The sequence below is a fragment of the Botrytis cinerea genome, chromosome 3 (assembly GCF_000143535.2).
Source record: "Botrytis cinerea B05.10 chromosome 3, complete sequence".
Lineage (NCBI taxonomy): Eukaryota > Fungi > Ascomycota > Leotiomycetes > Helotiales > Sclerotiniaceae > Botrytis > Botrytis cinerea.
In genome coordinates this window covers 183,747-208,152 of record NC_037312.1, presented here as the reverse complement: position 1 = coordinate 208,152, position 24,406 = coordinate 183,747, and the positions used below count along the sequence as shown (strand labels likewise).

At 42.8% G+C, this 24,406-nt stretch overlaps 7 protein-coding genes across 8 annotated transcripts; 3 read left to right on the top strand and 4 right to left on the bottom strand.

Annotated features, from left to right (window-relative positions):
- Nucleotides 1–700: 700 nt before the first annotated feature.
- Nucleotides 701–1,975, top strand: BCIN_03g00560 (hypothetical protein). The gene is made up of 4 exons (XM_001559441.2): nt 701–1,066; nt 1,119–1,288; nt 1,355–1,461; nt 1,534–1,975. Exons 1-4 carry the CDS (start codon nt 775–777, stop codon nt 1,709–1,711), a joined length of 747 nt encoding a protein of 248 aa, XP_001559491.1. The 5' UTR covers nt 701–774; the 3' UTR covers nt 1,712–1,975.
- A 1,684-nt stretch (nt 1,976–3,659) lies between these two features.
- Nucleotides 3,660–7,676, bottom strand: BCIN_03g00550 (hypothetical protein). The gene has a single exon (XM_001559443.2). It carries the CDS (start codon nt 7,452–7,454, stop codon nt 4,170–4,172), a length of 3,285 nt encoding a protein of 1,094 aa, XP_001559493.2. The 5' UTR covers nt 7,455–7,676; the 3' UTR covers nt 3,660–4,169.
- A 1,377-nt stretch (nt 7,677–9,053) lies between these two features.
- On the top strand, nt 9,054–11,207 carry BCIN_03g00540 (hypothetical protein). Its single transcript, XM_001559444.2, has 4 exons — nt 9,054–9,299; nt 9,376–9,687; nt 9,754–10,424; nt 10,514–11,207. The coding sequence occupies exons 1-4, from the start codon at nt 9,278–9,280 to the stop codon at nt 11,048–11,050; spliced, it is 1,542 nt and encodes a 513-aa protein (XP_001559494.1). The 5' UTR covers nt 9,054–9,277; the 3' UTR covers nt 11,051–11,207.
- Nucleotides 11,208–11,657: 450 nt separating this feature from the next.
- BCIN_03g00530 (hypothetical protein) lies at nt 11,658–13,402 on the bottom strand. Its single transcript, XM_001559445.2, has one exon. The coding sequence runs from the start codon at nt 13,304–13,306 to the stop codon at nt 11,996–11,998; it is 1,311 nt and encodes a 436-aa protein (XP_001559495.1). The 5' UTR covers nt 13,307–13,402; the 3' UTR covers nt 11,658–11,995.
- A 2,384-nt stretch (nt 13,403–15,786) lies between these two features.
- Nucleotides 15,787–17,838, bottom strand: BCIN_03g00520 (hypothetical protein). 2 transcript variants are annotated; one of them, XM_024691687.1, is made up of 6 exons: nt 17,556–17,838; nt 17,273–17,499; nt 17,077–17,219; nt 16,929–17,023; nt 16,735–16,869; nt 15,787–16,657 (listed from the first exon to the last, which is right to left on the bottom strand). In XM_024691687.1, the coding sequence occupies exons 1-6, from the start codon at nt 17,697–17,699 to the stop codon at nt 15,986–15,988; spliced, it is 1,416 nt and encodes a 471-aa protein (XP_024547458.1). In that variant the 5' UTR covers nt 17,700–17,838; the 3' UTR covers nt 15,787–15,985. The 2 variants fall into 2 exon arrangements, with proteins under 2 accessions (XP_024547458.1, XP_024547457.1); XM_024691686.1 differs by having other exon boundaries at nt 16,753–16,869.
- Nucleotides 17,839–20,367: 2,529 nt separating this feature from the next.
- Nucleotides 20,368–21,510, top strand: BCIN_03g00510 (hypothetical protein). The gene has a single exon (XM_024691685.1). It carries the CDS (start codon nt 20,525–20,527, stop codon nt 21,311–21,313), a length of 789 nt encoding a protein of 262 aa, XP_024547456.1. The 5' UTR covers nt 20,368–20,524; the 3' UTR covers nt 21,314–21,510.
- A 242-nt stretch (nt 21,511–21,752) lies between these two features.
- Nucleotides 21,753–23,187, bottom strand: Bcspl1. The gene has a single exon (XM_024691684.1). The coding sequence runs from the start codon at nt 22,381–22,383 to the stop codon at nt 21,970–21,972; it is 414 nt and encodes a 137-aa protein (XP_024547455.1). The 5' UTR covers nt 22,384–23,187; the 3' UTR covers nt 21,753–21,969.
- Between the last annotated feature and the right edge of the window lie 1,219 nt (nt 23,188–24,406).

The window sequence follows — 24,406 nt, the reverse complement described above, 5'->3', positions numbered from 1 at the left end:
TTTGCAGGTCGCTCTTCGGTCATGAGCCGTCCGCACTCGCGTAGGGAAGACCTGCTTCTCTCTAATCATTCATAAAACATATTATAGCTTGTGTCGAATGATTCCTGATTCGATCCCCAGATCTCTTTCCTGAGTGAATGCTTTGTAGATCCAGTGCATTGTCGTAAAGGAAAGAGGACTCTTATGATGTAATGGTGTTGGAAGCTTGCAGGCGAAATGGAACTTGAGGTGTTCGTCGAATCGAATCAACTGATGACGAATATGAATTATATAAGGCTTATGAATTGGTTATTGCTCGCCTTTTCTTCCTTGAGGTACCAATTGCCACAAAAGGCGATGAAGAATAACTCGCGGATTGAAGGAAGTTAACCTATCGCGCCAGAGCCATATCGCGCGGTTGGCTTATGTGGAGACCTGAGGATGGAAAGCTTGTGAAAAACCAAGTGTTAGCATATACTGGAGATATTGGGAGACGGTAACAGGGTTCTGGCCTATTTTGATCTAAATCATCAATTAAATTAGTCACAATAGGTCGTAAGAACCAGACTGTCGTCGTCGATGTGCCTCTTGTGTTTCAATTAGACTGTGAGACCAATAGATTGTTCAACTGATGTCAGATGATCGGCTAAACCACGGGCTCTAATGACATCACGTGTGTCACTCAACTTTGACAATTCGGCAGTATCGACGAGCATTTTTTGAAGTTGAATTTTGGTTGCTACAACCTCCAATAACTTCATTCAACTTGTTCTTAACTTCTCTCCTGATATAAAGATGTTTTCAACAACTTCTGCCTTCCAATGGCTTCACAATGACACAAAACCAAGATATATGGCACCACCATTTTCCACGCCTTCTCAGAAGTATGCATACCCATCACCAATTCTATCGTCTGAGGGAGACAACTCTTCGCTCTATAATCTCTTAAAGCCTTCATTCTTCTCAATCACCTCTTCGTTCCCATTCATCCAATCCTCGACTTCTAACCCTGTAGCTGCTCTGGCCAAGACCGGAGATGAGGACAACTCAAGCAAAAACTGCTTCTTTGACATAACTGTTGATTCTGGTAGGGTCTTACGCTTGTTGGTGGGCTCATTCCTTACTGATATCGCTTCAAGCTCCCGCAGGTCGCATCACATTCAAGCTTTATGATAAGATCACTCCCCGAACTGCACGCAATTTCCGTGAATTGTGTACCGGCCAACATGGATTTGGATATGCTGGAAGTTCTTTCCATCGTATTATTCCACAATTTATGTTGCAAGGTGGGGATTTCACTCGAGGAAATGTAAGTTATATTACTCAACTACTCATTCGAATCATCTCTGATGAGAAACTGCTAATGTAAACTCAGGGAACCGGTGGAAAGTCTATCTATGGTAGAACGTTTCCAGACGAAAATTTCGAGCTCAAGCACACGAAACCTGGTCAACTAAGTATGGCTAATGCAGGTAGAAATACGTAGGTTTTGTTTCTGATACGCATTCCTGGTACTCGTGATTTATCCAGTGATGAAAGACTAACCATCGATAGAAATGGCTCACAATTTTTCATTACCACAATAGCCACACCTTGGTTGAATGGCAAACACGTGGTGTTCGGCGAGGTGATTGAGGGTATGGATCTTGTGAAGAGAATCGAAGGACTTGGTACTCGCTCTGGTACTCCAAGAGCTCGTGTTGCTATTGTTAAATCGGGTGTCGTTGAGTAATGAGACATCGAATTAGGACGCTTCGTTTTTATATGCTTAGTGGCTGGCTGCTCACAAGTGTTTAGCTAAATGACCATAATATATTGCGTGTATCACAAACTTGACAGCATAATTTGTATTGGCTAGGCATCAAATGATATCGGTTCAATTCCTTTGATCGAACGAAACTTTTTACCACTCGGATAAGGTTGCAATGAATGTACCGTTCTTGTTCCACTACTGACTACTTCGATGAAGCGTTGAAAACAATAAAGCTAATATTCAATATAGATTTGAATCTTCTTAGTGTATTCTCCTAGCTGTATTTGCGTGGCTTCGTCATTCCTTCTATGATGTTTGGGGCAATGTGATTATCATCTCAGGTACAACATGAGCTAAAGCTGGGAAGTTAAAACAGTCTCCACCTATCCTCCCTTTGATGCCATTGAAATATTCTATCCCAATTGAAACAATTGGCTTTTACTGGTTCAATGATATGGATGAGAGAAACCTAGTTAAAAAGGCAGATTTTCGAATAAAGATAGCTGGAGGTGATTTCAGTGAAATAAAAGGGTGAGTTTGAACGGTTGTCAGCTAGTCCAGTTATCGATTTAATTTCCAAACGTTATATCACTCAATAGCCCACTTTCATGCAAGTCTCTCTCGCAATAATTGTTCTGGAACACGGTGGAGTTGTGCAAAATACAGTCAGAGGCTCACTGTTCAACGCCAACAATATGAAGACGATTTCAGTTGAAATTCCTTTCGCACTTGAGCGGTTTGTACAGGTGCATTCTTGGTAACGGCTTGCATTTGAATCACAAAATCTTCTCAATTCTCGACCTTTACTTTCTCGACCACACAGATGAGGAGAAGCCGGTGGTGTGGCGTGTTCTTGATACGATACCACATCAACAAAAGTATTACGCCTCCGTAAACCAACGTATCCAGGACTGTATACTACTCACTATTCTTATGGGTACACAAGAATGCTTTTAATCGAGTTCATTTATGGGCCATAATAGTAGTAAGTAGTGTACATATTCTTCCAAAGATGTATTTGATAACCCTTGGAAGCCGTTCTTTCGAAAAGAGTCGCGATTCGAAGGCTTTTTGGGGGGATTTATCGAAGATTTCTAAAGCGAATTGAAGTTGGAGTTGGAGTTGTCGATAAGATCGTGAAGTTCTCAGATGTCACAGCTAGATAGATATCTTTCCATCACCTCGCAAAATCAAAGCGTATCTTTCGGGTTCACTTGAATAGCGAGAACTCTACATGATCCCACAGCTCAGACGAGTATTGAAATCTCCTATCAAGAACGTATCATTCTAGCGATTCTTTTGGTCGGGGGAGGGGGGAGGGTTGAGACCCTTCTAATTCACTTGAATGTGTTATTTCAATCCTATCAGACAATCGCCCAGTCAACTTGCTCTTGATACTCTCCCGAAAATGCCGCATAATTTCTCATTTCACTGAGACAAATCCAATGTTCAGCTTCATATATAATTCCAATCAGAAACATTCGATTCCTATGCAACATCTAGCATTGCTCCATGATATATTGTGATATTGCCAATTCACTAAAGTCAGCTCGCTTAACATTCTAGATCACTTTGCGAAAATCGTTCAGGCTGGCACATGAAAGGATTTCAAACTTACCATGCCACTTATTAGCAGTTAAGCAATGGATGGTCTTCCACGCTTCGATTCTGATTTTGTGCCCTGCCCTTGGAAAAAAGCAACACAATGGTGCCTGTTTACTCTGCTTGCTACAGTATACCTGATATCGCTTATACTTACCCCATTTGATAAAACCAGGGAGCACATGCAAAGTTTCCATCTCTACCTGTTCTGTATTAAAACACCGTTCGTTTTCAGCGCACCTATCGAATCTTTTCTAAAATTCGAAGTGCTATGTATTTTGTATTATCATCTTCTTCTTCCAATAAAAAGTAACAAATTTCACTTTAGTTTCATTTTTCTATCTATCTATCGATTCTATCCTATCCTAGCCTATCAACTACATTCACTCACTCATCAAAACAACGATTAGAACGATATATACAGCCACACCACCCTCACCCTTCCCTTTTATCATTCTCCGTGATAAAATTTCCAACTTCATCCATTTCTCAAGTTCCAAATATCACCGACAAATGCTCTGCCGGAAGAAACCCGATCAATCATCAATGTCATATACACACGCCTTCATCCAAGCCAAGCCAAGACCCAAAAAAAAGAGCGTAAGAATCCTAAATTCTATCCAAATTTCCAAACAAACATAACTATAACCGTATCATCACATAAAAATCCAACCAACCAACATAATCGCTCATTCATTCATTTGCTACATAATTACTCCAACAATGCACGCGCTTGCAATACTCATAGCCAGGTATCTGAACATATTCTGTCTGTATCAAATGAACCACATCATTATTCACTTATCCTTCTTCATTCTGTTGTTATTCTACCGATTCATAACTCGGTATTACTGTCGATAATTGGATTCTCCTCTTGAGGTTTTGAATCTGTTGCTGGCAAATTTGCGGTTCCAAAACTTGTATCTGAGGGAGAATCGAAGGTTGGAGTATCTTTTGACACAGTTTCCTCAACCTCCGTTTCAATCTTCAAAGCTGGCCTCTTCCCTTTCGCCGTCTGAAGATTCGCTGTCTCAGGTGCACTGATTTGAAGAGGTTTCTTAATCTCCTTCGGAACAGGAGCATCAATCTCCAATCTTCCCCCCCTATTTGCTGCCCCGATGGTCTCGCCCTGTACTACAGCCGGCGCTGAGCTCGTGATGACCACATCCCTTCCCTGTCCCTTCCACTCAATTGAACTTTCAATGTCACTCATGGGCAAGATACTCTCAGAAGCAGTATAGCCTCTCTGATTGACACTCTGACCAACTTCATACCTATGGTTCTGGATAATAATATCCGGTACAGATCTCTTTTCAATTTCTTGAGTTGAAGTTGGTTTCAGCGCGAGAATTAGCACTACCACGCTAAGAACTAAGATGAGTATATTTTTCCGATCGCGCATCGCTACACCTGCTGCTTTGACTAGGAGTTCCGTGAGTGTTTCATCTCCTTCTACAGTCCTCGTACGAGTTTTTTGTTTCGAAGTAGGAGTGGAAGTAGAAGGAAACAGTGGTGTTTCATTTCGGGTTGATGCTTTCTCATAGATGTCCCTTAATCTCGTTTCTTCCGCCTCCTTTTCCTCTTCTGCGAGTTTCTGTTCTTCCTCTTTAGCTTTCCTCAAAATCTCTTCTTCCTCCTTAATCTCCCTAGCTCGTTCCTCATGAACCCTCTGTTCTGCAAGCTCTGTCTCAAAAATACGCTGTGCTTCTGCTTCCAATGCCATTTCTTCTTCATGAAGTCTTTGGGCTTCTGCCTCTAGCTCTTTGGCGGCTTGGTCTTCATCGTTACGTTTCAGTGACCCGAGATCAAGGTCAGTGGATTCTCGGGCTCTCTCCACTTCTTCCGCAAGCCGTGTAACTTCAGCTTCAGCTTCAATTCGTAGTTTCTCAGCCTTTTCTTCCTGAACTCTCAAAGTTTCCGCTTCAACATGAAGCTTTTCAGCTTCTTCCTCCGCTCTCTGAGCTGCTTCAGATTCCTTTTGGAGTCGCAAGATTTCAGCTTCTTCTTCAACCCGTCTAGCTTCTTCCTCTTTATCTATCGCCAACTCCTCTTCTCTCAATCTTAAGGCTTCAGCCTCCTTCGCGAATTTCTCCGCTTCCTCTTCCGCAGCCTTAGAAGTAGCAGCTAACCATTCGTTTCGTTGAATCCTTTCTTCCATGCCCCCTCTCTTCTGTCTCAATGTAACTTTGTCCATCCCCCGCTCATGTAACCTCTGGGCTTCTGATCCTAAACTTTCTCTACTCGAATCATCCGAATAAAGCCCATAGCTATCCTCATCTCTTTCTTCGGCTTCCCTTAGTCTCTCGATTAAATCCTCCATATCTTCAACCATCCATGGTTGAATAAATGGTTCAATTTCAATATCTACTCTTTCCATTTCTCGCCATGCGGCTGCCCAGGCACCAGCTCTCATTAAGCCGTTGCTTGCGAAGATTTTGACGTTGAATCTTTTATCATCTTCATCTTGATCATCATCTTCGTATCTGACGTCTCTGCGACAAATGTCGCACCAGATCTTCTCAGGTCTCGGTCTCAATCTTCCAGTACTACCAAATCCACTATCCCTCTCGTCCGGGGAGTCATCGTCAGAGGATGTGGTGTTAGGACCCATATAATGTCCACACCGGAGGATTTTAGCTCGGGGGCGGACTGGAAGTTCTAAAGCATCAAGAAAACGCTCTTGAAGACATTCATAACTATCTTGTGGATGAGGAAGTAATATTCCACGAGTTAGTATGGTTTCGCTAAGTTTTTCTTGTAGAAGATAATATGCCTCACGAATACTGTAAAGATTTGCAGGAAGTTCTGGAGCGAGGACAGCTTTGGCGTACTGCCATTGCAATGGAAGAACGGTAACATGGAGAAGTACAAGAGAGGACTCTTCTCTAGTTTTCTTGAAACGAGTTGGCGTACGACTTTTAGAGAATTGAGAACCAGTTGGAGTGCCAAGACGAGAAACCGTAGGATTTTGTTGTCGTTTTACTGAATAAGGGGTGGAAAAAAGCGAAGGAGCAGGTGAATACATTTGCATCGCCCTTATATCTGATGGCGTGCGGAATGGATGACGCGGTACTTTTCTCGGACTGCACGATGACTCCCTTGCTCTTGGTGCAGACGTACGAGAATGAGAACTACCGCTAGGAATTCTTGAGATGATAGATTCTGTACCAGCTTCTTCACCAACAACTGGTGAATTGAGTTCAACCAATTGATGAGCTTCTTTACTTAAATCAGGATGTCGATTTGATTGCCATGAGTTTCGATTGCTCAGGCTCACTTTACTGGGTTCCTCCTCAGCAGAACCTATTGATAATCGAGGACTCTTGTCAGAATCATCACTGAAAATATCGTCTTCGACATCTCCATAACGTGAGCTACTGTCTCTCCTTTCCATGTCATAATCCCCACGCTCTGTTTCGGCATCGGTACTAGAAAAATCGTAGTGAATAATGCTGTCCTCATCCTCCGCGTCTTCTTCGTTCTCCAACGTATCGTTTGTGGTATCATATGTTAATTCCGTTTCATCTTGCCCGTTGTATGAATTTCTTTCGTAGCTCTCGTCGGTTCCTGCACTTGAAAGAGAATCATCATGATCTTCTGGCTCATAACTTTCTGCCGTTTGTGTGCTAAGAATCAAATCGTTGTACTCATCCGTGGACGTACTCTTCGTGGGATCCTTCTTTTCAATGCTCTCTAAAACTTTTCGTGCTGCGTCCTTGATTTCCGCATCGATTCGCCGCATCTGCAGTTCCCTTGCTTCTGTCCGCTTTTGCTTCTCCTCTCTTGCGTGTTTGCAGTCTCCGCAGTCTTCGCATTCATCATGTTCGTTGTGTTTCGTTTCTGTGTCTGCGAGTATCGAATCGTCCTTTTGTAACTCTGGTAACTCTTGATCCAGTATGGAATCTTCTCCCATTTCAGATTCCTCCATATCCAAGCTGTCCTCTGTTTTCCCTTGTCGATCCTCCAACTGAGACACTACATCCCCAATATCGTTCCCCTCACTTGTCGCATTCTCCCTGTCCACTTCTTTAATATCTTTATTTTCAACCATATCATTTAGAGAGTTGGAATCTTCATGAATTTTAAAACGCGACTGTCGACGAGAGCTTGATTGCGACATTTGACCTCGACTTTCCAACGTAATCCCGTTGAGCAATATCCGTTTATAACGATGACCGGGAGGTAAATATTGACGGATTTGTGGAACAGTTCATGCAGCAACCCGTCGATTAAATTTGATAATTGGTACGAGGATGGAATTGGAGGGTTTGACAAGAAGTGTACAGAATGAATTTACATGAATCTCATTAGTTCACCAACACGCAGAAGAATAGGGAGCATCGTTGTCAAGACTGAAGCAATTGAAATCATTGGAAGATATCTGATGAAATGGAAGAGTAAGTGTTGAGATTGTTCGGTTGTCGTGGTAACCATGTAAATATTTGTAGGGGACCAGGGGACCAGGGGACCAGGGCATCAATCTTTTGCTTTTTACCCTTGGTCTTGGTAGAAATGCCAAACCAAAAGATGGAATGAATTGAGGGGAAATGCAATAACGAACAAATCAGTTGAATATAAAATGGTGACGAGGTAGGGGTGAACCGCTTCCGGTCCCTTTTTCGGGTTGGATTGAGAATCATCTACCAAACTTTTTAGAATGTCGGTGAGTGTCAATGTTCAATGTCCATAGTTCACGATGCTTCGTTTTGGCGTGCTTTTTGACGTTTTGACGGTTCCCCGAACAACTCATGAAAAGAGGTCAAAGGAGTGGTGGCCACCGATTGACATCAGTCTCCATGTTATTTTTGGAGCACTTTGACTCTAAAATTATCTTTCGTTGTTGAAGAAGAAAAAGAAGAAGAAGAGAGGGAATTAGAAGCTAGCCTCATACCCCTTCATCGTCTTCCGAATCATTGGCGTAACCGATGATACATAAGATGCCAACTCGATGAAGATTCAACTTGCGGTACGACCCCGAAAGTCTGCTCGTATTGCTCTGTCCGCTTGCTACACTTCCTCTTGTTAGTACTTGCGCTTCACTTATCTTGGTCTGGGGGATTTTCTATCTGACCGACCATGTGGGGGGGGATGTCAGGGACCAAGAGCTGATCTCTACTCTGTTCCTGAATGAATGAAGTCTTGGGTGTCCTGTTTGGACCGTCGACCAAATTCACGATACCTTCGTCTCTTTTTGTTTTGATATTGTAACACAAATACTCGATAATACCAAGACCGTTACTGTTACTGTTACTGTTACCGTTACCGCTACTCCAAATGTTGTACTGCATATTCGAGTAAATAATATCCAGCCAAGATCGAGTCGATAGAAACGGGCCAGTAACGAGATATGACACTTTAATAGCTTGCTTTCATCGTACAAGATTCCGGCTAATAAGTCGTGTAACAAAGGGTCTCTAGGTACCGTATCATATCGAGGCTTGTCGTCGCTACAAATATCATGATATCCAATTGTAACATTCTCTGAAAAGCTTCATGTCTTAAAATTCTTGAATCAGTGCAAAAGAATAGTTCTTTGCCCACCACGTCATGATGCCTTTGTTAGTTCCAGGGGTCAACTAGTCTTATCTCTCCTTCATGCATTTCCCTCCCAAAACCAAGGTCTTAGAGTCTAGAAGGTGGAAATTGCAGGTTAGACTATCATTTCCAAGCTTATTTGTCTCTAGGCTCTATTCTAGCCCCAGTCCAAACTTGAAAACCAGGCGGGGTGAATTATTTACTTGGAATAATGGAGGGGCATCTGAGTTTCGAAAATGGAATTCGTTGTAATCTTACGACAATTCCATCTTTGGAATTCATTATTTAATCTCCTAGATTTCCCTATTTCCTTCTTTGAACTCTTTTTAATCCCTATATACCTGTATTCTTCTACATAATTTTGGTTATCCGTCAAACCCAAGAAAAGTCTCTTAAAAATCCATCAAGATGGGGGATATTAGTGAAGAAAGTAAGCAACCTCTGAACCTCAACCTCTCAACCACTCCAACATCCCAATTTAGAAGAAGTATACCTAACATCAATAGGAAAGCCTACTCCGGAGAATATGACCATGCTCCAAGCCTTTGAATGGTATGTTCCAGACGACCATAAACATTGGCAAAGACTCCACGATGCAATCCCATCTCTTAAAGCTACCGGTATCGATAACATGTGGATTCCACCCGGATGTAAAGCTTCTTCTCAATCTGGGAATGGTTACGATGTCTACGATTTATATGATTTGGGAGAATTCGAACAAAAGGGAGGAAAAGGCACAAAATGGGGTAACAAGGAAGAGTTGGTAAAAATGGTGAAGAAAGCCAATGAAGTTGGAGTAGGAATCTATTGGGACGCTGGTAATACCTCCTCGAAACAATATACTTCTAGAAATAATAAAAGCTAACATTCCCTTCTCCCTCAAGTTCTCAATCACAAAGCAGCAGCAGACCATAAAGAAAAGTGTCTTGCCGAAGAAGTCGACGAGGAAGACCGCACAAAGACCATCTCAGACCCCTATGAAATCGAAGCCTGGCTCGGTTTCGACTTTCCCGGCCGTGGCGATAAATATTCGAAACAAAAGTACCACTGGTATCACTTCTCTGGCACAGATTACAATGACGCAAACCAAAAAAACGCAATCTACAAAATCCTCGGAGATAAAACAAAAGGTTGGGCAGATGACGGTGATGTCGATTCTGAAAAGGGTAATTACGATTACCTCATGTTCGCAGATCTAGACTACGATCATCCGGAGGTAGAAAAAGATGTATTGAACTGGGGAGGATGGCTCGGAGATCAAATCACACTAAAGGGTGTGAGATTCGATGCAGTCAAACATTTCAGTGAGGATTTTCTGAGAAAATTTATTACGCTCATGAATGATAAATACGGCCAAGGATGGTTCTTCGTAGGAGAGTTTTGGAAGGATAGTTTGGATGATATGAACCAATATTTGGATCGCATGGGAAGAAAGTTCAGTCTCTTTGATGCACCATTGGTTTATAACTTTAGCAAATTGAGTAAGACAGAAGGAGGGGATTTGAGAAGTGTTTTTGATGGCACTTTGGTTCAGACTGCACCAGTCAATGCTGTTGTAAGTTATTCCTTTCCTTTCTTTTCTTCCCAACTCTCTATTGCTGTCCAATTTCTTTCTCTCAAAAAATAAAACTAACAACTCCCTAGACACTGGTCATGAACCACGATACCCAACCCTACCAAGCCCTCGAAGCCCCCATAGAACCTTTCTTCAAACCCCTCGCCTATTCTCTCATTCTCCTCCGTTTTGATGGCTACCCCTGCATCTTCTACGGAGATCTCTACGGCATGAAGGGTGAACATCCCTTCCCTCCATCTTGCGGTGGTGCGCTCCCAAATCTTGCTTTAGCCAGAAAACTCTACGCATATGGAGAACAAAAAGATTATTTCGATTTTGCAACCTGTATCGGCTGGGTAAGATATGGAACATGGGATCGACCATTCGGGTGCGCGGTAGTATTGAGTAATGCGGGACCAGGAGAGAAGAGAATGTTTGTAGGAGAAATCCATGCGGGAGAGAAATGGACAGATGTGTTGGGATGGGAACAAGGAGAGGTAGAGATTGGAGAGGATGGATGGGGAGTTTTCAAATGTCCGGGAACCAGTGTCAGCGTATGGGTTAATGCTGAAGCGGAGGGCAGAGATAGATTTGGAAAGTTTGATGACGATATTTATAAGGAGTAGAGGGGTAGACAAATGAGCGGATTGATGCAGGGCTTTCTGATGTTAAAGGGGTGTTTTATGGGATTCTGGCGCTGGTTGTTAAATGATGGGTATAGGTTAGAGAGGTACACATGAATCACAAGATAGACAGGATAAACAAATGAATGAATGATTTTCAGCTTAAAGATCTACTCATCATTATCGGATCTGATTTTCAACATCTCCCTTAACTTTTCGGTCAAGTGACCAACTTCTTTTCTCATACTATATTCACGCTCATTAATTTCACTGTTTCGTTCGGGGTTTCTTGGGCGTTGTGATTGTTCATGATGCAGACTATGGCAATAAAGTTGAAGTTGAGGAGTATATGATTTTATCCATTAATCTTAAAACCATGGGAAAGAAAAGGAACTAGTCTAGTTGATAAAAATCTTAACATAATGATATAGATGTTGGATAGTTTCTAATGGGGCTATACAATATCGAGTGATAACGTCAGCATTTCTTCACTTTTTTTTTCAGGCATAGAGGGAACTGCAAGATGGACTCTCTGTAGGGACATTTACTGACAACCAAAATCGAAAGAGAAACTACTACAGAGCTGGTCAAAGGTAGGGTAGCTTCAAAATGTCATATTTGTTCAATTTCTATTAACCGAAACTCCAACGCCCTATCTAAATCTATATTCGTGTATCCAACTTAAAAAAAAATCTCCACGTCTTCCAAAATACGATAACGAGTGGTCCATGTCCAAGCCTGACTGAATCGTCATATTTATAACGATGCTTCTCTCGGTTCTCGATTCCTCGTTCCTCCTTTTGACTAGGTCATAACTTCGATATTGCAATCTGTGTGCTCTTTTGCAAACATCTTCTCCCGAGCTTCCAGTTTCCTGTGTACTGTTCTCGTTCGAATTTTTGGTGGTATGATTTCTTTCTCTTTCTCGCTCCCATCTCCTCTCCCTACTCACATATCTCTCTTAGGCCACTTTTCCAAGTCAATTTTCCGTGCTTCTATTTCCTTGTCCATAAGATATTTCAAGGCAGCCACCCTATTGATCCCTTCTCTCTCCGCTATCTTCCAAAAATCTCCACAATCCATCTCACTGACAATCGCCTGATCCGGTATCCATCCCTCTATCAACCAATGGGTTTCTGTGACATAGCTCACCTCATTCTCACCTATATCTCCCCTTCCCCAATATTTTTCATACTTCTGGACTCCTAACGAATTCACAAATCTTTTAAGATATTTCTCCGTACTTTGTGCTTTGATACCCAGTTTTTTAAGTCGATTCAGCGAGATGACAAATACACGACTCTCAGCTTCCTTGTCCACCCTGAACTCGATGAATTTCATAAGTCGTGCAACAGATGTGGACACGGACATATAAGGACTGGGATTGGAGGTGTAATTGCAATGGGATTGGAATGCTCGACCGTCTCTTTCTCTTTTGTCTGCTACGCCGGAATTGTAGAGACTGTCTGTCCAGCCTGAACATTGAAAACCTGTGCTGCGGTCATAAAGAGAATGAGATGCTGCAGTCTGCACGCGGTAGAGGAGGGTGTCGGCTTCGTTATGCTTGTTTTGATAGGTTTGGGGGAGAGGTAGGGAGAGTAGATGCTTGGTTAGAGCGTGGAGCTCGGATTTGGCTGTGACAAGCTCGTTTTTTTGGAGGAGATTTTTTTGGCGAGTGAGAATTGTGATTTCATTGAGGTAGTCGGCTCGAGGAAGGAAATTATAAGGGTCATCATTTCTAATGACGGAGTGAGTGTGGGAAGGAGGGGATGTAGTGATGTGATTCTCCGGAGGAGTGGATTCAAGATTGATCGTTACAGTGATACCAGGGAGGTGCGAAATCAAATGAGAAGTCCATTTTCGGTAGAATTGAAGATTCTGATAATGTACACGTAAGTTCTCGGATTCGAGATTTAAAATGTAATGGAGACGGGCAGAAGTCCGAGTGTAATTTAGATCGTAGCGATCGCGGTGGAGAATGCGAGTGTCTGGGATCGTGCCACGCTTTGATGGGGAAGATGAAGAGACATTGTCCCAAGGAGAAAGCAGGCGTTCTGAATCGGGAGTATGAACAGGCGTTGGCATGGAATTATTTTTTGAACTAGGTGTTGGGGTAGAAGGTCGAATTCCAGTACTTGGTGCGCATCCACCTGTACCAAAATCTTTGGGGGGTGATGGTGGAAACACATTATTGCAGTTATCTTCAACAGTGAAGTTAGACGGGAGAGTGTCGGAGTCGGATTCTAATGTTGCTGACATTCTGTTGAGGAGAATCTTTCAGTGAATTTGACTTGATCTGAAATCGACGAAAGATGATTGTTCTGAAGACTTTGATTTTGATTGTGATTGTGATTCTTGCTATATGGGTAACATCTGAAGTTATAAAGATAATTGATCTCAACAAGCACTCACCAACCTATACTTGAATTTCGTTGCACAGCTCTATAGACACGGCTGAGTGTAACCTTGAGATTTCCTGAAATGCCACTTCAGGCGCATTATCATGGGTTATCAAACAAAAGCCTCGACAGTTGTGCGCAGCGCATGATCAAACATGAAATACATGGGTACATGTTCGAATGAATTGCGTTCATTGTTACGATTGAGAGACCGGCCACAGGCCTCGAGGTAGGTCGGCTATGCAACTTGGGCTGACAGGCTGACTACAAAACAAAACGACAACAAATTGTAGAATTGAAGATTTCACACCATCGAATCAAACAAATTCGATCGCAATGCTACTCGCATAATCACCTGGACAAGACCAAAAATACAACATGAAGAACTCGAAATCGAAGAGTTGAAATTCGGAAAATTGTTCGTCTGCCTGAAATGCGGCACAAGCAGCCAGCCAAGCCACCCAAGCCGGATGGTGTGCGGGAAAGATATGTAGCCGCTCGTGGCTTGTTGCTGATGGATTTATGTTCTGTTTCGGGGAGGTAAGGAAACGGGAAATACATTTATGGATGGATTTGAAGCAAACAGGACATCTTATAATCTCGCACGCTTCGTTCCGACACACTGAAGTATGATTTTCGCTCATTTTGAAGTTCGAAGCATGGTACAGAAACAGATTGACCCGAATGAATATAGCTATATTGGCCTAATGATTTTAGGAAATATGGAATAAACTGCACGCCAATGTAAAATCAAATTAAAAGCATGAAAAATGATACTAAACAGGCCTAAAACTATCTATAAAGACAATTTAGCGCGCGAGATAAGTTCAGAAGACAGAGGCTGAATCTCAACTTCAGCATAAGCAATTACTCGGAACTGATTCGGAGCAAGATGTTTATCAACTAACAGTCTTTCCCAGCTCTTTCGTTTTCTCTCTCCAATAAAACTCTCCCCTTAACATCCCGAACAAGTCTATCATCTCTAAAATATTCAAACTGGAAAGCAAACAGCTCGGCATAATTGGGCTCCCCAATCGCAGCATCAAAATGCCCCTCTACCCTATCCCAGACCTGAAGTTTCTCACCATCGGTCAATATTTGCTCCCCCCTATCCCTTCTTTTATCATTCAAGAAGTCCACAAGTTCACTGGTAACTTTATGGTAGAAGATTTCTTTGCTCCATTTCTTGATTTCTTCCTTTACTGGAGGAGATTGGTTCAACTTCATAGCGCAATATGCACACACTTGTTTTTGCTGGAAGAATTTGCGCCTGCATTCGCGGTATGAGGGACAGGATGAACCCTTTCCATTGCAATCTGGAGCCGGCGTTGGGGTATCAGGAGTGATAGCGTCGTTTCGGTAGGAAAAATGACAGCACCAGTAACGTGGAGTTGTATTGCGGCACATATTTCTTGTAAAAGGTGATTGTGGTTTGATGTAATATCTCTTGGGGCCGAGTCGAAAAGGGGATTTCGGCGATGGGGTGTTATGGGGTTTGGTATGAGATAACCTGAAGTATTCTTTGCTAATATGCCCGAGGTCTACCAAAGACTTCGAGGATTTGAAAGAGCGAGAGTTATGTGGTCAATCTCGAAGATGGAAGAAAGATGTGTTTCTAGATAAAGGTGACTGAAATGAAGTTGGAAGAGAGATCAATGAAGAGCTTCGAGGAAATACGTACTTGACATCAAAGCCTCAACTGAACTCCAGAATCTCTAAGAGAAACATAAAAGACTACAAGCCATTCTCTTTAGCCATAGAAAAGATACTTTTCCAAGCCTAGAACTTCAAGGCATCAGAACCTCACACTTCTTCATCACGACAAGATGCTAGAATATACCCGGTCAACCTTACTCAACATAGTACCAGCAGCAGAAGAAACGACATGTTTAGAACATCCTGTCTGGAATCATTTAGCTGAGATATCTTCGAAAGTTTCAAAAAGTGCTTTCTCGAGCATATCACAAAAAGAAAAATCGAGACCTCCCAAGATTTTCCATCCAGAAAATCTTTCGACCTCCTCGCAGAATAAAATCAGCCTACGTCTTTCCAATTAACTCGAACCACAAGACATATCAATGTCTTCGTGCCCCAGATAATAAACAAACTTCTCTTTCAATCAATCAGATACACTTTATTTCTCTTCACCCAAACAAAGCTTTTTATCCTCGTGCCAAGCCTCCAGAACAAATACACTCTATGAAATCTCTCGAAATTGACAAACGTTCTCCTTTCACTTGAATAGGCTATGTAACTCGTTCCATCTTGTCTAGAACGCCCGCATCATATACAACGTCGCGCAATCATCTTCAAAATGTTTAACGTCAATCCAAATTCACTTGAGCCGGCCTTTTTAAGTGCGAGATTGAATTGAAAAATGCTAACATTGGGTATCATATAATTCCGTCTTTCTCCGCCCCCTCCCACTTCCCCATTTTCGCTTCTCCTATCCTCTCTTTGCTCCTTTAGAGTTACCTCTTTCTCCAGATATTTCTCTTCACACATACACGACAGCAATCCCCAATCATCCACCACCAACCTATCGCCCAGCAACAGGTCCCCCATAAACCCCACTCGCACTATTCGTAAATCTAAATTCCTGCACCACTCTAATCTGACCCTCTTCCACCTCCTCATCTCCATCTTTCCTCTCATCCTTACTCCAATTCCAGCGATTATGATTTCCATAGCCCGCCTGAATCGTCGTTCTCATGTTACTCTTTTCTTTCTTCGGTACTAAATCCAATCGCTGTTGTAATTCCAATATCTGTAATTCTTCTTTCGAGCTCCCATTGCCAGTACTAGGAGTGGACGTGTGCGCATGAGACTGGAAATAATTACCCCTCTCATCCTCACTCGGCGCCGGACTTTTGGACCCCATGTTAGATCTCCGCAGTGTAGCTTTCGGAACCATAATAGCCTCATCGTCATCCCACTCCCCAGGTCCAATCTCTTTAATCCTGGGAATCAAAGATTGTTTTCTCCCTCTCGATAGAGATCTTTCGTGATTCGATTTCAATTCGCCCAATTCGAGTTCCTCATCACGAAAAGGCGAGCTTCTAGTGTGCGATGATAGTTTCGTGGATTGATCACGGACTTGTTGGGAAAAACGTTTGATGATTGGAGCGATAATTGGCAGATTGGTTACGAGGACTGCGAGAAATGATTCGCGCAGGGACCATTGTCCGCTGGATCTGGCTGTGCCTAGAGCCTTGAGGTGGGTTAGTCTTTGGATAGGCTTATTGGGATGGGAAGAACGGTGGGGGAAATGAGAAATGGGAAAGTTACATCGGAGCCAGAACTTACGGTCAAAATGGAAACACAACGTAATATTCCGAAGACGGTGACGAGAAATCCCCCACTGTAAAGGACGAGAAGGAAAAGCTTTTGATATGGTAACATTCCTTTTGTGCTAAGAATAGTCTACATTGTGTCAGTTGTGATTTAAGTGAAATGATGTGAGGTCTGTTGTTTAAACGTACAGGAAGCGGTATGGCCATGATATACATATGTGTTACTGTATTAAGAGACATAATAAAAGCCATTTGAAAGATAGAATTGCCAGAATAACAGGAATCTGCGGTTCTTCATTAGAGAGGTCTCCAAACAGGCTTGCCGTCAGTTACTCACTTCCTGGATCTGGATAAATTTGCCATTGCTTCTTCAATGGCATACATTTACAAAATACTACCAGAATAGCTGATAGATATGTGACACCCAACACCACATATCCTACAGTGATACGTCTCAATGATCTTTTCTCAGCGGCTGAACTATAATTCAATGTTAGTCGAAGTACAATACAGATATCAAGAGCCAAGCTTACATTAAACGAGCATAGTAGGTGATCCAGCAAGCTTTTAGTAACCACATTAACGAAATATAAGTTACCCAATTCCAAATATGGGTTTTAGCCCCATTAACTCGATACAACCATTCTAAAGAATTGGGATCAAGAGTCTGACGCTCTATCCCAGTCATTCCACCATTCGAATAACCTAACCATCGAGCCACGAGGTAGTATGATGAGGTTGCTTCTGCTGTATATGCGAACTATCACTGCACATCAGAATTATATCCCAAACAAACTGCATCAAAGTGCTACAAACCAAAGCGGCAAACATTAAACCATCATCCAATTTTAATTGTCTCCATCCCAAATTCGAGACCCGTGCAGAAATTCTCACAGCAATAAAGACGACGGCTATGGCCCAACATGTCCATGCCTCCACGACGAGATTTGTACAGCTCATATCATCCGGGCAGTCTCAAATCCAATGGCCAGGTTTTTGCACGTCGTTGACTTCGTAACACCAATACATCGAATATGTCACTGCCAATCGAGGCTTAAGCTAAGCTAAGCACGATGAAATATTGTGTAGCGACAAAAACTTATGGATATACAAAAGTCAAAGAGTACAATCAAAGAGAGTCAAGAACAGGTGGAGTATAAGTTCTGGGGTTCGCCGAAGTAAAATGTAAATTCCATGTAGATGCCAATTTCAATATTCCATCCTTAAAACAGTATCAACGGTAGATGATCGATGAAGCCTGGTTTCATTCAACCGTTTTCGTTGAGAGTTGCCACCGTTAAACATGGACATTGCTGGTCAATCGGAGAGTTGCCTAACCTTGTACCTCCACGAGTCGATAGATTTGGCGAGGATCTACTCTTAAAATGGATCGTATAAATCATTGGAGCACGATACTTGTGGCTGTCAGAAAAAAATCGCCTTATTTTCCCTCTAGAACCTTTTGAAAACGGGTCAGATGGAAGATTTGATAATGTTATTTGAGTATGACTGGGTGTGGTGCGTATGTAGTGTGGCTCGTGCTATTGAAGTATCTTGGATATAACATAACAAAGATCAAGGGGACAAAGTTTGTGGAGAGCTGTCATTTGTAAAAATCCACTTAGATTTTAACATGTACCCATGAAATGGGAATAGCTTCAGATGAAATCGACAATAGACCCACTTGTCATGTTCCGAGACCGAGGCAATTCTCCGTACCTAGTCTTTTCTTGGAGATCAGATGAATGATTGGGTCCTGTACGTTGAGCCATGAAAGATCAAAATCAACCAATGAGAAGCCACGATAGAAGCTCGAAAAATTATATCAAAGTCGGAGCCATGGCAAAACACCCATCTTCTCATGAATGCAGCTGAATAGAGCCAATAGTTCAACGATGTATAGAGAACAAGGGACTGAACATTTAAATGAGGGCACCCATCCGTGAATAGTAATCACTATCTTGCCGTCCAACGTATCCAGTCACTGCCCTTGAAAGATACCTACTCCGGACAACTGGGTGGATCTCTAGGTACCATCGTGAGCTTTGAGCTCTGAAGCCTTTGATAGCTTAATATCCACGATCCGTTGATGGCCTGTCCCATCGCATAACGAAGAACTATTCTCATAGGGCTTGATGAACCCATTGTTCAGATTCACCATCCTAGGAGCTCCAATCTTATTCGCAATTCTAGCCAGATTTAGACAAACCGATAAGCTGGAACCAACATTTTGAAACTCCTTTAATTCTGGCTCCAGGTCACAGGTAACGAATGATCTGTCGGATTCGTCATTCCCAGATAATTTTATATTAAAAGTTCGTTCCTGTCGTTAAGGTTAAGAACATGTGGTGAAGGGCTCCAACAAAAAAGAAAAAGCAGACTGTGCCGCAAACTCAGGGTTCGGGCGGCTACACCGAACGAGGAGAGTTTAAGTCTGGTGTTCCTTGTTTCTTTCATTCGATTTTCCTGCCGTGGTGGGTCGTATCAAGAAAGGATTCCCGTTTGGTTCCATGACAATATATGTAAGGTGACATATTGACAAGGAGTCGGCATTTCGAATGTTTCCCATCCCCTTTCCCACTCAATTCATTTCGTCTCCTGGAAACATGCAAAAGTCGAAATAATCCCACTTCTGTCGGTTGCTGTGCCGTAGTGTTGAATGGACGAGATGGGTTGACAATGAATGGGTTACTGGACTGATAAGAAGAATCTTGGTGACGAATACGTGTTACAGCCCTGCACCGGTTATTCAATCACGTGACTATAAATGACATTCACATGACTTTCGTTATCTTCATCTGTGCTGCACATCCACCAGTGATCTGATTTGTTATTGATGAGCCAAGATCTTTGAAATCCTTGAAATCCTTGAAATCCTTGAAATTGGAAGTGAGTCAATCAGTCCGAGTCAATCGCATCATGTGATTGGCTCTGATCCGCACGTTTCGTACATACAATGCGTCTTCTAGTGTCGGTCCAAAAAATGGGATGAAACATCTGAATCCAATGCTCGTTGACACAACGTAGGATCAACACCTCGCTGTCGCCAGAAGAAATCCTGTGAATTCCTATTCCATCTCATCACCGATGAAAGATTCAAGATTACACGTCGAAATAATTATCCGTCTTCCGAACTTCATTTCTCAAGTGGGAATACGCGGTGAGTAGGCATATGCTTGTAGGTAGAAGACGTACGATGGCGGTGAAGACATCATTCCATCAATTCTTTGTATTTCACATGTATCTCTCTCTCTCTCTCTCTCTCTCTCTCTCTCTCTCTCTCTCCTCCTCTCTCTTTCTCCGCCTCTCTCTTGTGTAGATATATAATGTCGTTTTGCTTTAATCATTTATATCACTTCACTCTCTCTTGAATTATTTACCCTGTCCACGATTGATTATCATCAACAAAGTATACTTTCGTCGCCCCCGGAGAAAATTTAAACTTCGGTTTCATCATATAAGGCTGGAAACACTAGAAAACCTAGAATTTTCTAGCTTCTCGACTCTAATCATTGCGCAAAGACGTCAGAAAACCCCTCCATGACTCGAGTTCCAATAGGAGATTTAAGATAATTTTGCGGAGGAAATTTTTTGTGTTGTGGTTTTTTCATAGTGATTTTTTTTTTCAGGGGCGTATTTTTATGTTTGGAATTTTGTTGTTTTCACTGAACTCACTCGAACGTTCTTTTGTTTCTATTTCGATCTACTAGAATAGAGTTTGGATAGTAGCAGGAACATAAGTATTTCGATTTATATCCAACAAGGAAAGGGGAACAATAGTCACGATGTCAATCACGACGTCAAATATGACACCAAAGCCGCGATTCCCATCCGGGTCTTCGAAAACCTCAACGTCATCAACCTGGCAATTCCATCAATTCCCTCTCCTCCCCCTCGAGCTTCAGCGCAAAATCTGGCGTTCCCTCTTCCCCTCCTCCCGAACCGTCTCCCTCTCCTACAACATCTCTCCCCTCCAAGCCCATTCCTCTCCACCTCCCATCACCCTGTCCATCTGTTCCGAATCACGTTCCGAGACACTCTTATACTATACCTTCCTCTACCGTTCGGAATTCCCCGGATCCCGTGGGAAATCTGGTGGAAACTGTGGGATTCTCCTCAGTAAATGCATGAGACAGCCTATCTGTATAAATCCCCTCATGGACACCATTTCTTTCTTCGCCGGGGATCTATGCGGGGAGAATCTCAAAGGCCGAAAAAGATTCGTCGAGTGGATGGAATTCTTGAACTCAGTCGATAGGAGAATTTTGGGCCGAGTCACTGTGGTGGAGTTGGGGGGCCTGGATTGGGATAATACGATGTATGTACATCTTAAATATCAGGAAGGGCTGAGGTGTAAGGAAATGGTGGAGGAGTATGAGGGACAGGGAGGAGCAGAGTGTTGGGAGGAATTGAATTACGGGGGGTTACTCAGATTAGAGGGATTGCAGGAAATCAGGTGTCGCTATGCTCACGAGGAGTATATGGGGAATTTCGAGGAACAGTTGAGGAGGTTCTTGGGATTTCATGGAGAGGTTTGGGGCGGGAGGGTTCCGGTTGTGAAAAGAGTGTTTTGAGGGGATTGCATGGGTGATGAGGAAATGAGTTGAGTTGAGATTTGATGATGTATGATTTGATTTACTAAAGGGGGACTAAATTTGGCATGTGAATATGGGCATAGTATGGCGTTTCGGATTGGAATTTGGAACCGTAGATGTCATACCATTAGATGTATCATTTAGATTATAGAATAATTATTATAGACTTCGTTTCATTGTTAGATATATTACATGTACATGTTGGAGATACTCGTATCTAGGTTACAAACCCGATCTGTCAATGGCGATCCTTGGAGCATTTATTGGAACTATCACCATTCTACATATGTGAAAAAATAGAAAAGGGTAATATATAATCAACATACGAGTACCATGAGACAGACGCTGTGTTTTTCCGAACATTCCGAGCTTCCATCGTTCGTACCAAAGATGAGAGAAATATTCATAGAAGTAAGATTGCATCATATTCAAAATGCGCGGATGGGGCAAAGATTAGGTAGCAAAACTTGCATTATCATTATTATCTTGCTTTAAAATATTCATACTCGTTAATCGTCCGTCATAAACACCATTACTCCCATCGCCAATGCTATCTCCATCTCCGTCTTCATCATCCCCTATCCCATTCTTCCACTTCCTATCCCCGTGCTTGCATTCTGGACTCCTCCAACCATTTACAATCCACAAGCACTCTTGTCGACTTGGGTGTAAGAAGCATCAATTCTTCCGAGAGCAGCTGCTTGTCCACCGGTCAAAGTGTTAAGTGCTTGTTCTCCAATGTTGAATCCCGCGCCTGCATGGTCAATGACGAGGACATTGATGCTTCTTCCTCCATAGCTCAATTGATAGCAGCTGCCACAGTTGGCATCGTTCCAGCCGGCGACGACGGATGCACCACCAATGTTGGGGAAGTTCTTGAGGGAACCTTGGGTGGTGTAGCCCTTGGTGAGGAGTCCGTTGCTTCCGTCGGAGCAGGAGACTACGGCGAGAGATCGGCTGGCATCATCGTAGCCAACGTCGTAGGAGACGGTGATGGCTGTTGCGCTGACGGCAAAGGTGAGGAGAGTAGCGAGAGTTGGGAATTGCATTTTGAATTTGTGTGGTTGAGGTGGTGAGGTTGGTTTGTTTGTTTGTTTGTTTGTGAGGTGGAAGTTATTGTAGATATGTGTGTAGATGTTGATGTTGATAATGATATTCCATCACGGCGCACATCATGTCTTATATACCTTCTACCCCTCAAAAACCCCTCATCTTAGCCTCACCTCCGCCCCAATGATTCACCAGATAAGTTTCCGTATATCTCGCCTCCTCCCATCCATCGAAACTCGTGATAGCGGGGTACCTACCCGGACCGCATTGTGTGCATTGTCAATTACGAGAAACATCCCATTGCACCTAAATCAGATGATGTCTGTCAACACTTTTCATAGCCGCATCAGCAGAGTCTCCTCTCAGCAAATACGAGAAGAACAGCGGTATATGCAAGTGGTATGCAAGGCTGTGCGGGTACGAAAATCTTGGCATCGAAGCGGTATCCTGTGCATCTTCCGGACGCCTCAATCTTATGCTTATTCCTCCGCATTTCTATCGCTTTGGAGTAATAAATTTACATAAAGAAAGTCTCACTCATCGTTAAAGCGAGTACGAGAGAATGGAGGCAGTGAGGGATGTATCCGTCCTTCGCACTTTGTTGACTACGTCAGATGCAGGCGAATCTATAATTAGATACTGAGTACCGTACAGATGCCGATCTCCTCGTATTCCAACGATTGTTCCATAGATTTCTATGTTTGCCAATACGTGCCAAGCTTCGTTGGCTTGAATGGTCAGTGTTGAAGAATACTGAGTTCCGCTTTTTGCGATGCCGAATGATTTCATGTGGTGAGAGTGTCGTGTTGTGTTGTGTGAGGAGTGGTGTGAGTTGTCAGATGAAGTGGTTGGTGGTGGAGGGGGGGACCTCGGGAGTCAGTGAAGTGAAGTGGCACGAGTGGCTTTGATTCTGGTGGCTGGGAACTTCCCCGCAATTTTGTTTGTTCGACAACAACACGAGAATTGGAAGCGAGAGGATCGGAAGTATCATTCCTGTCGACGACGTCGAAGTTAATGCTTGGTATTGAGCTATTCTTGAACATCTGAGTTGCGGTCGAAAACCACAGCTATCGGAATTCTCATGATGGGCTTGCTCTTTGCTCACGATTGCCTTCGCAAATTGGTCTTCCCTCGACGTTTGTTCCTGTCAATTCTTTAAGGGTCACTTCTTTAAGGGTCACTTCTTTAAGGGTCACTTCTCTAAGGTTCATTTTCGTTCAAAATAGGGGTTGTCAAGTGACTAGTGCACTAATGCTTGTGGTAGAACTTCACTATTTGATTTTCATGCAAACGATATTCTCCTCCTCCTCGCTAAACTTCACGATGTTGCTATTCAATGATGAAAGCTTGTCTAGAAAGCAACTTGTTTTTTTTCTATGTCGACCCTGATGATTTCTGGGGTTACTGTCAGCAGAGTTGTGTCTTCACGTATGTGAAGAACTGAACGGATGGCAAAGCACAGATCACCACAGTGGATTCCGACGTTGCCGGACTTTGATTAAAGGAAAGACCAGCTCTCCACAAGCGAATTCATAACTATTTACATTATTTGCACGGAGACCCAGTCGCAACAATAACTATTAAATACAGTCGATGCTGGAAGTCTAACATCATGTACAGCCATAAGAAGTGTGTGTTTCATTTCCTGCAAGCTTCTTCGATACTCCAATATTAATTGCCCAATCGCCGCCTCTTTGTATTCACAAGCATAACCTGCTCTTGTGCTAGGATTTCCAGAAATCCAGGACGCTGGAGTAAAGCAGAGGCTAGTTAGAGATGCTCGGGGTTGATATATTGCCAGCCTGCTTTTGAGAGCCGTCTACAGAAACTCGGGCAAGCAGAAAGATGGATGAGGAGATCCACGGTGTGAAATCTGTACTGTTGAGGTCTGTATCAAGAACTAAGAATTCTTGATGAGATATGAGTTGCTCAATAGGTAGGTCTTGATTTCCGGTGACAAAATATTGGGACGTCAAGATGAAGCAAATACCTACCGAAGACCAGTTTTAGGGACTTCCTGAC

Coding starts and splice junctions, on each gene's coding strand:
- BCIN_03g00550 (XM_001559443.2), bottom strand. CDS start 7,454: ATGTCGCAATCAAGCTCTCGTCGACAGTCGCGTTTTAAAATTCATGAA.
- Bcspl1 (XM_024691684.1), bottom strand. CDS start 22,383: ATGCAATTCCCAACTCTCGCTACTCTCCTCACCTTTGCCGTCAGCGCA.
- BCIN_03g00540 (XM_001559444.2), top strand. CDS start 9,278: ATGGGGGATATTAGTGAAGAAA. Junction 9,300..9,375: donor GGGGGATATTAGTGAAGAAA/GTAAGCAACCTC, acceptor TAACATCAATAG/GAAAGCCTACTCCGGAGAAT. Junction 9,688..9,753: donor AGGAATCTATTGGGACGCTG/GTAATACCTCCT, acceptor TTCTCCCTCAAG/TTCTCAATCACAAAGCAGCA.
- BCIN_03g00560 (XM_001559441.2), top strand. CDS start 775: ATGTTTTCAACAACTTCTGCCTTCCAATGGCTTCACAATGACACAAAA. Junction 1,067..1,118: donor TGACATAACTGTTGATTCTG/GTAGGGTCTTAC, acceptor TATCGCTTCAAG/CTCCCGCAGGTCGCATCACA. Junction 1,462..1,533: donor GCTAATGCAGGTAGAAATAC/GTAGGTTTTGTT, acceptor AACCATCGATAG/AAATGGCTCACAATTTTTCA.
- BCIN_03g00520 (XM_024691687.1), bottom strand. CDS start 17,699: ATGAGCTGTACAAATCTCGTCGTGGAGGCATGGACATGTTGGGCCATA. Junction 17,220..17,272: donor ACCTACTATGCTCGTTTAAT/GTAAGCTTGGCT, acceptor ATTGAATTATAG/TTCAGCCGCTGAGAAAAGAT. Junction 16,658..16,734: donor CCGTAAGTTCTGGCTCCGAT/GTAACTTTCCCA, acceptor ACCCACCTCAAG/GCTCTAGGCACAGCCAGATC.
- BCIN_03g00530 (XM_001559445.2), bottom strand. CDS start 13,306: ATGTCAGCAACATTAGAATCCGACTCCGACACTCTCCCGTCTAACTTC.
- BCIN_03g00510 (XM_024691685.1), top strand. CDS start 20,525: ATGTCAATCACGACGTCAAATATGACACCAAAGCCGCGATTCCCATCC.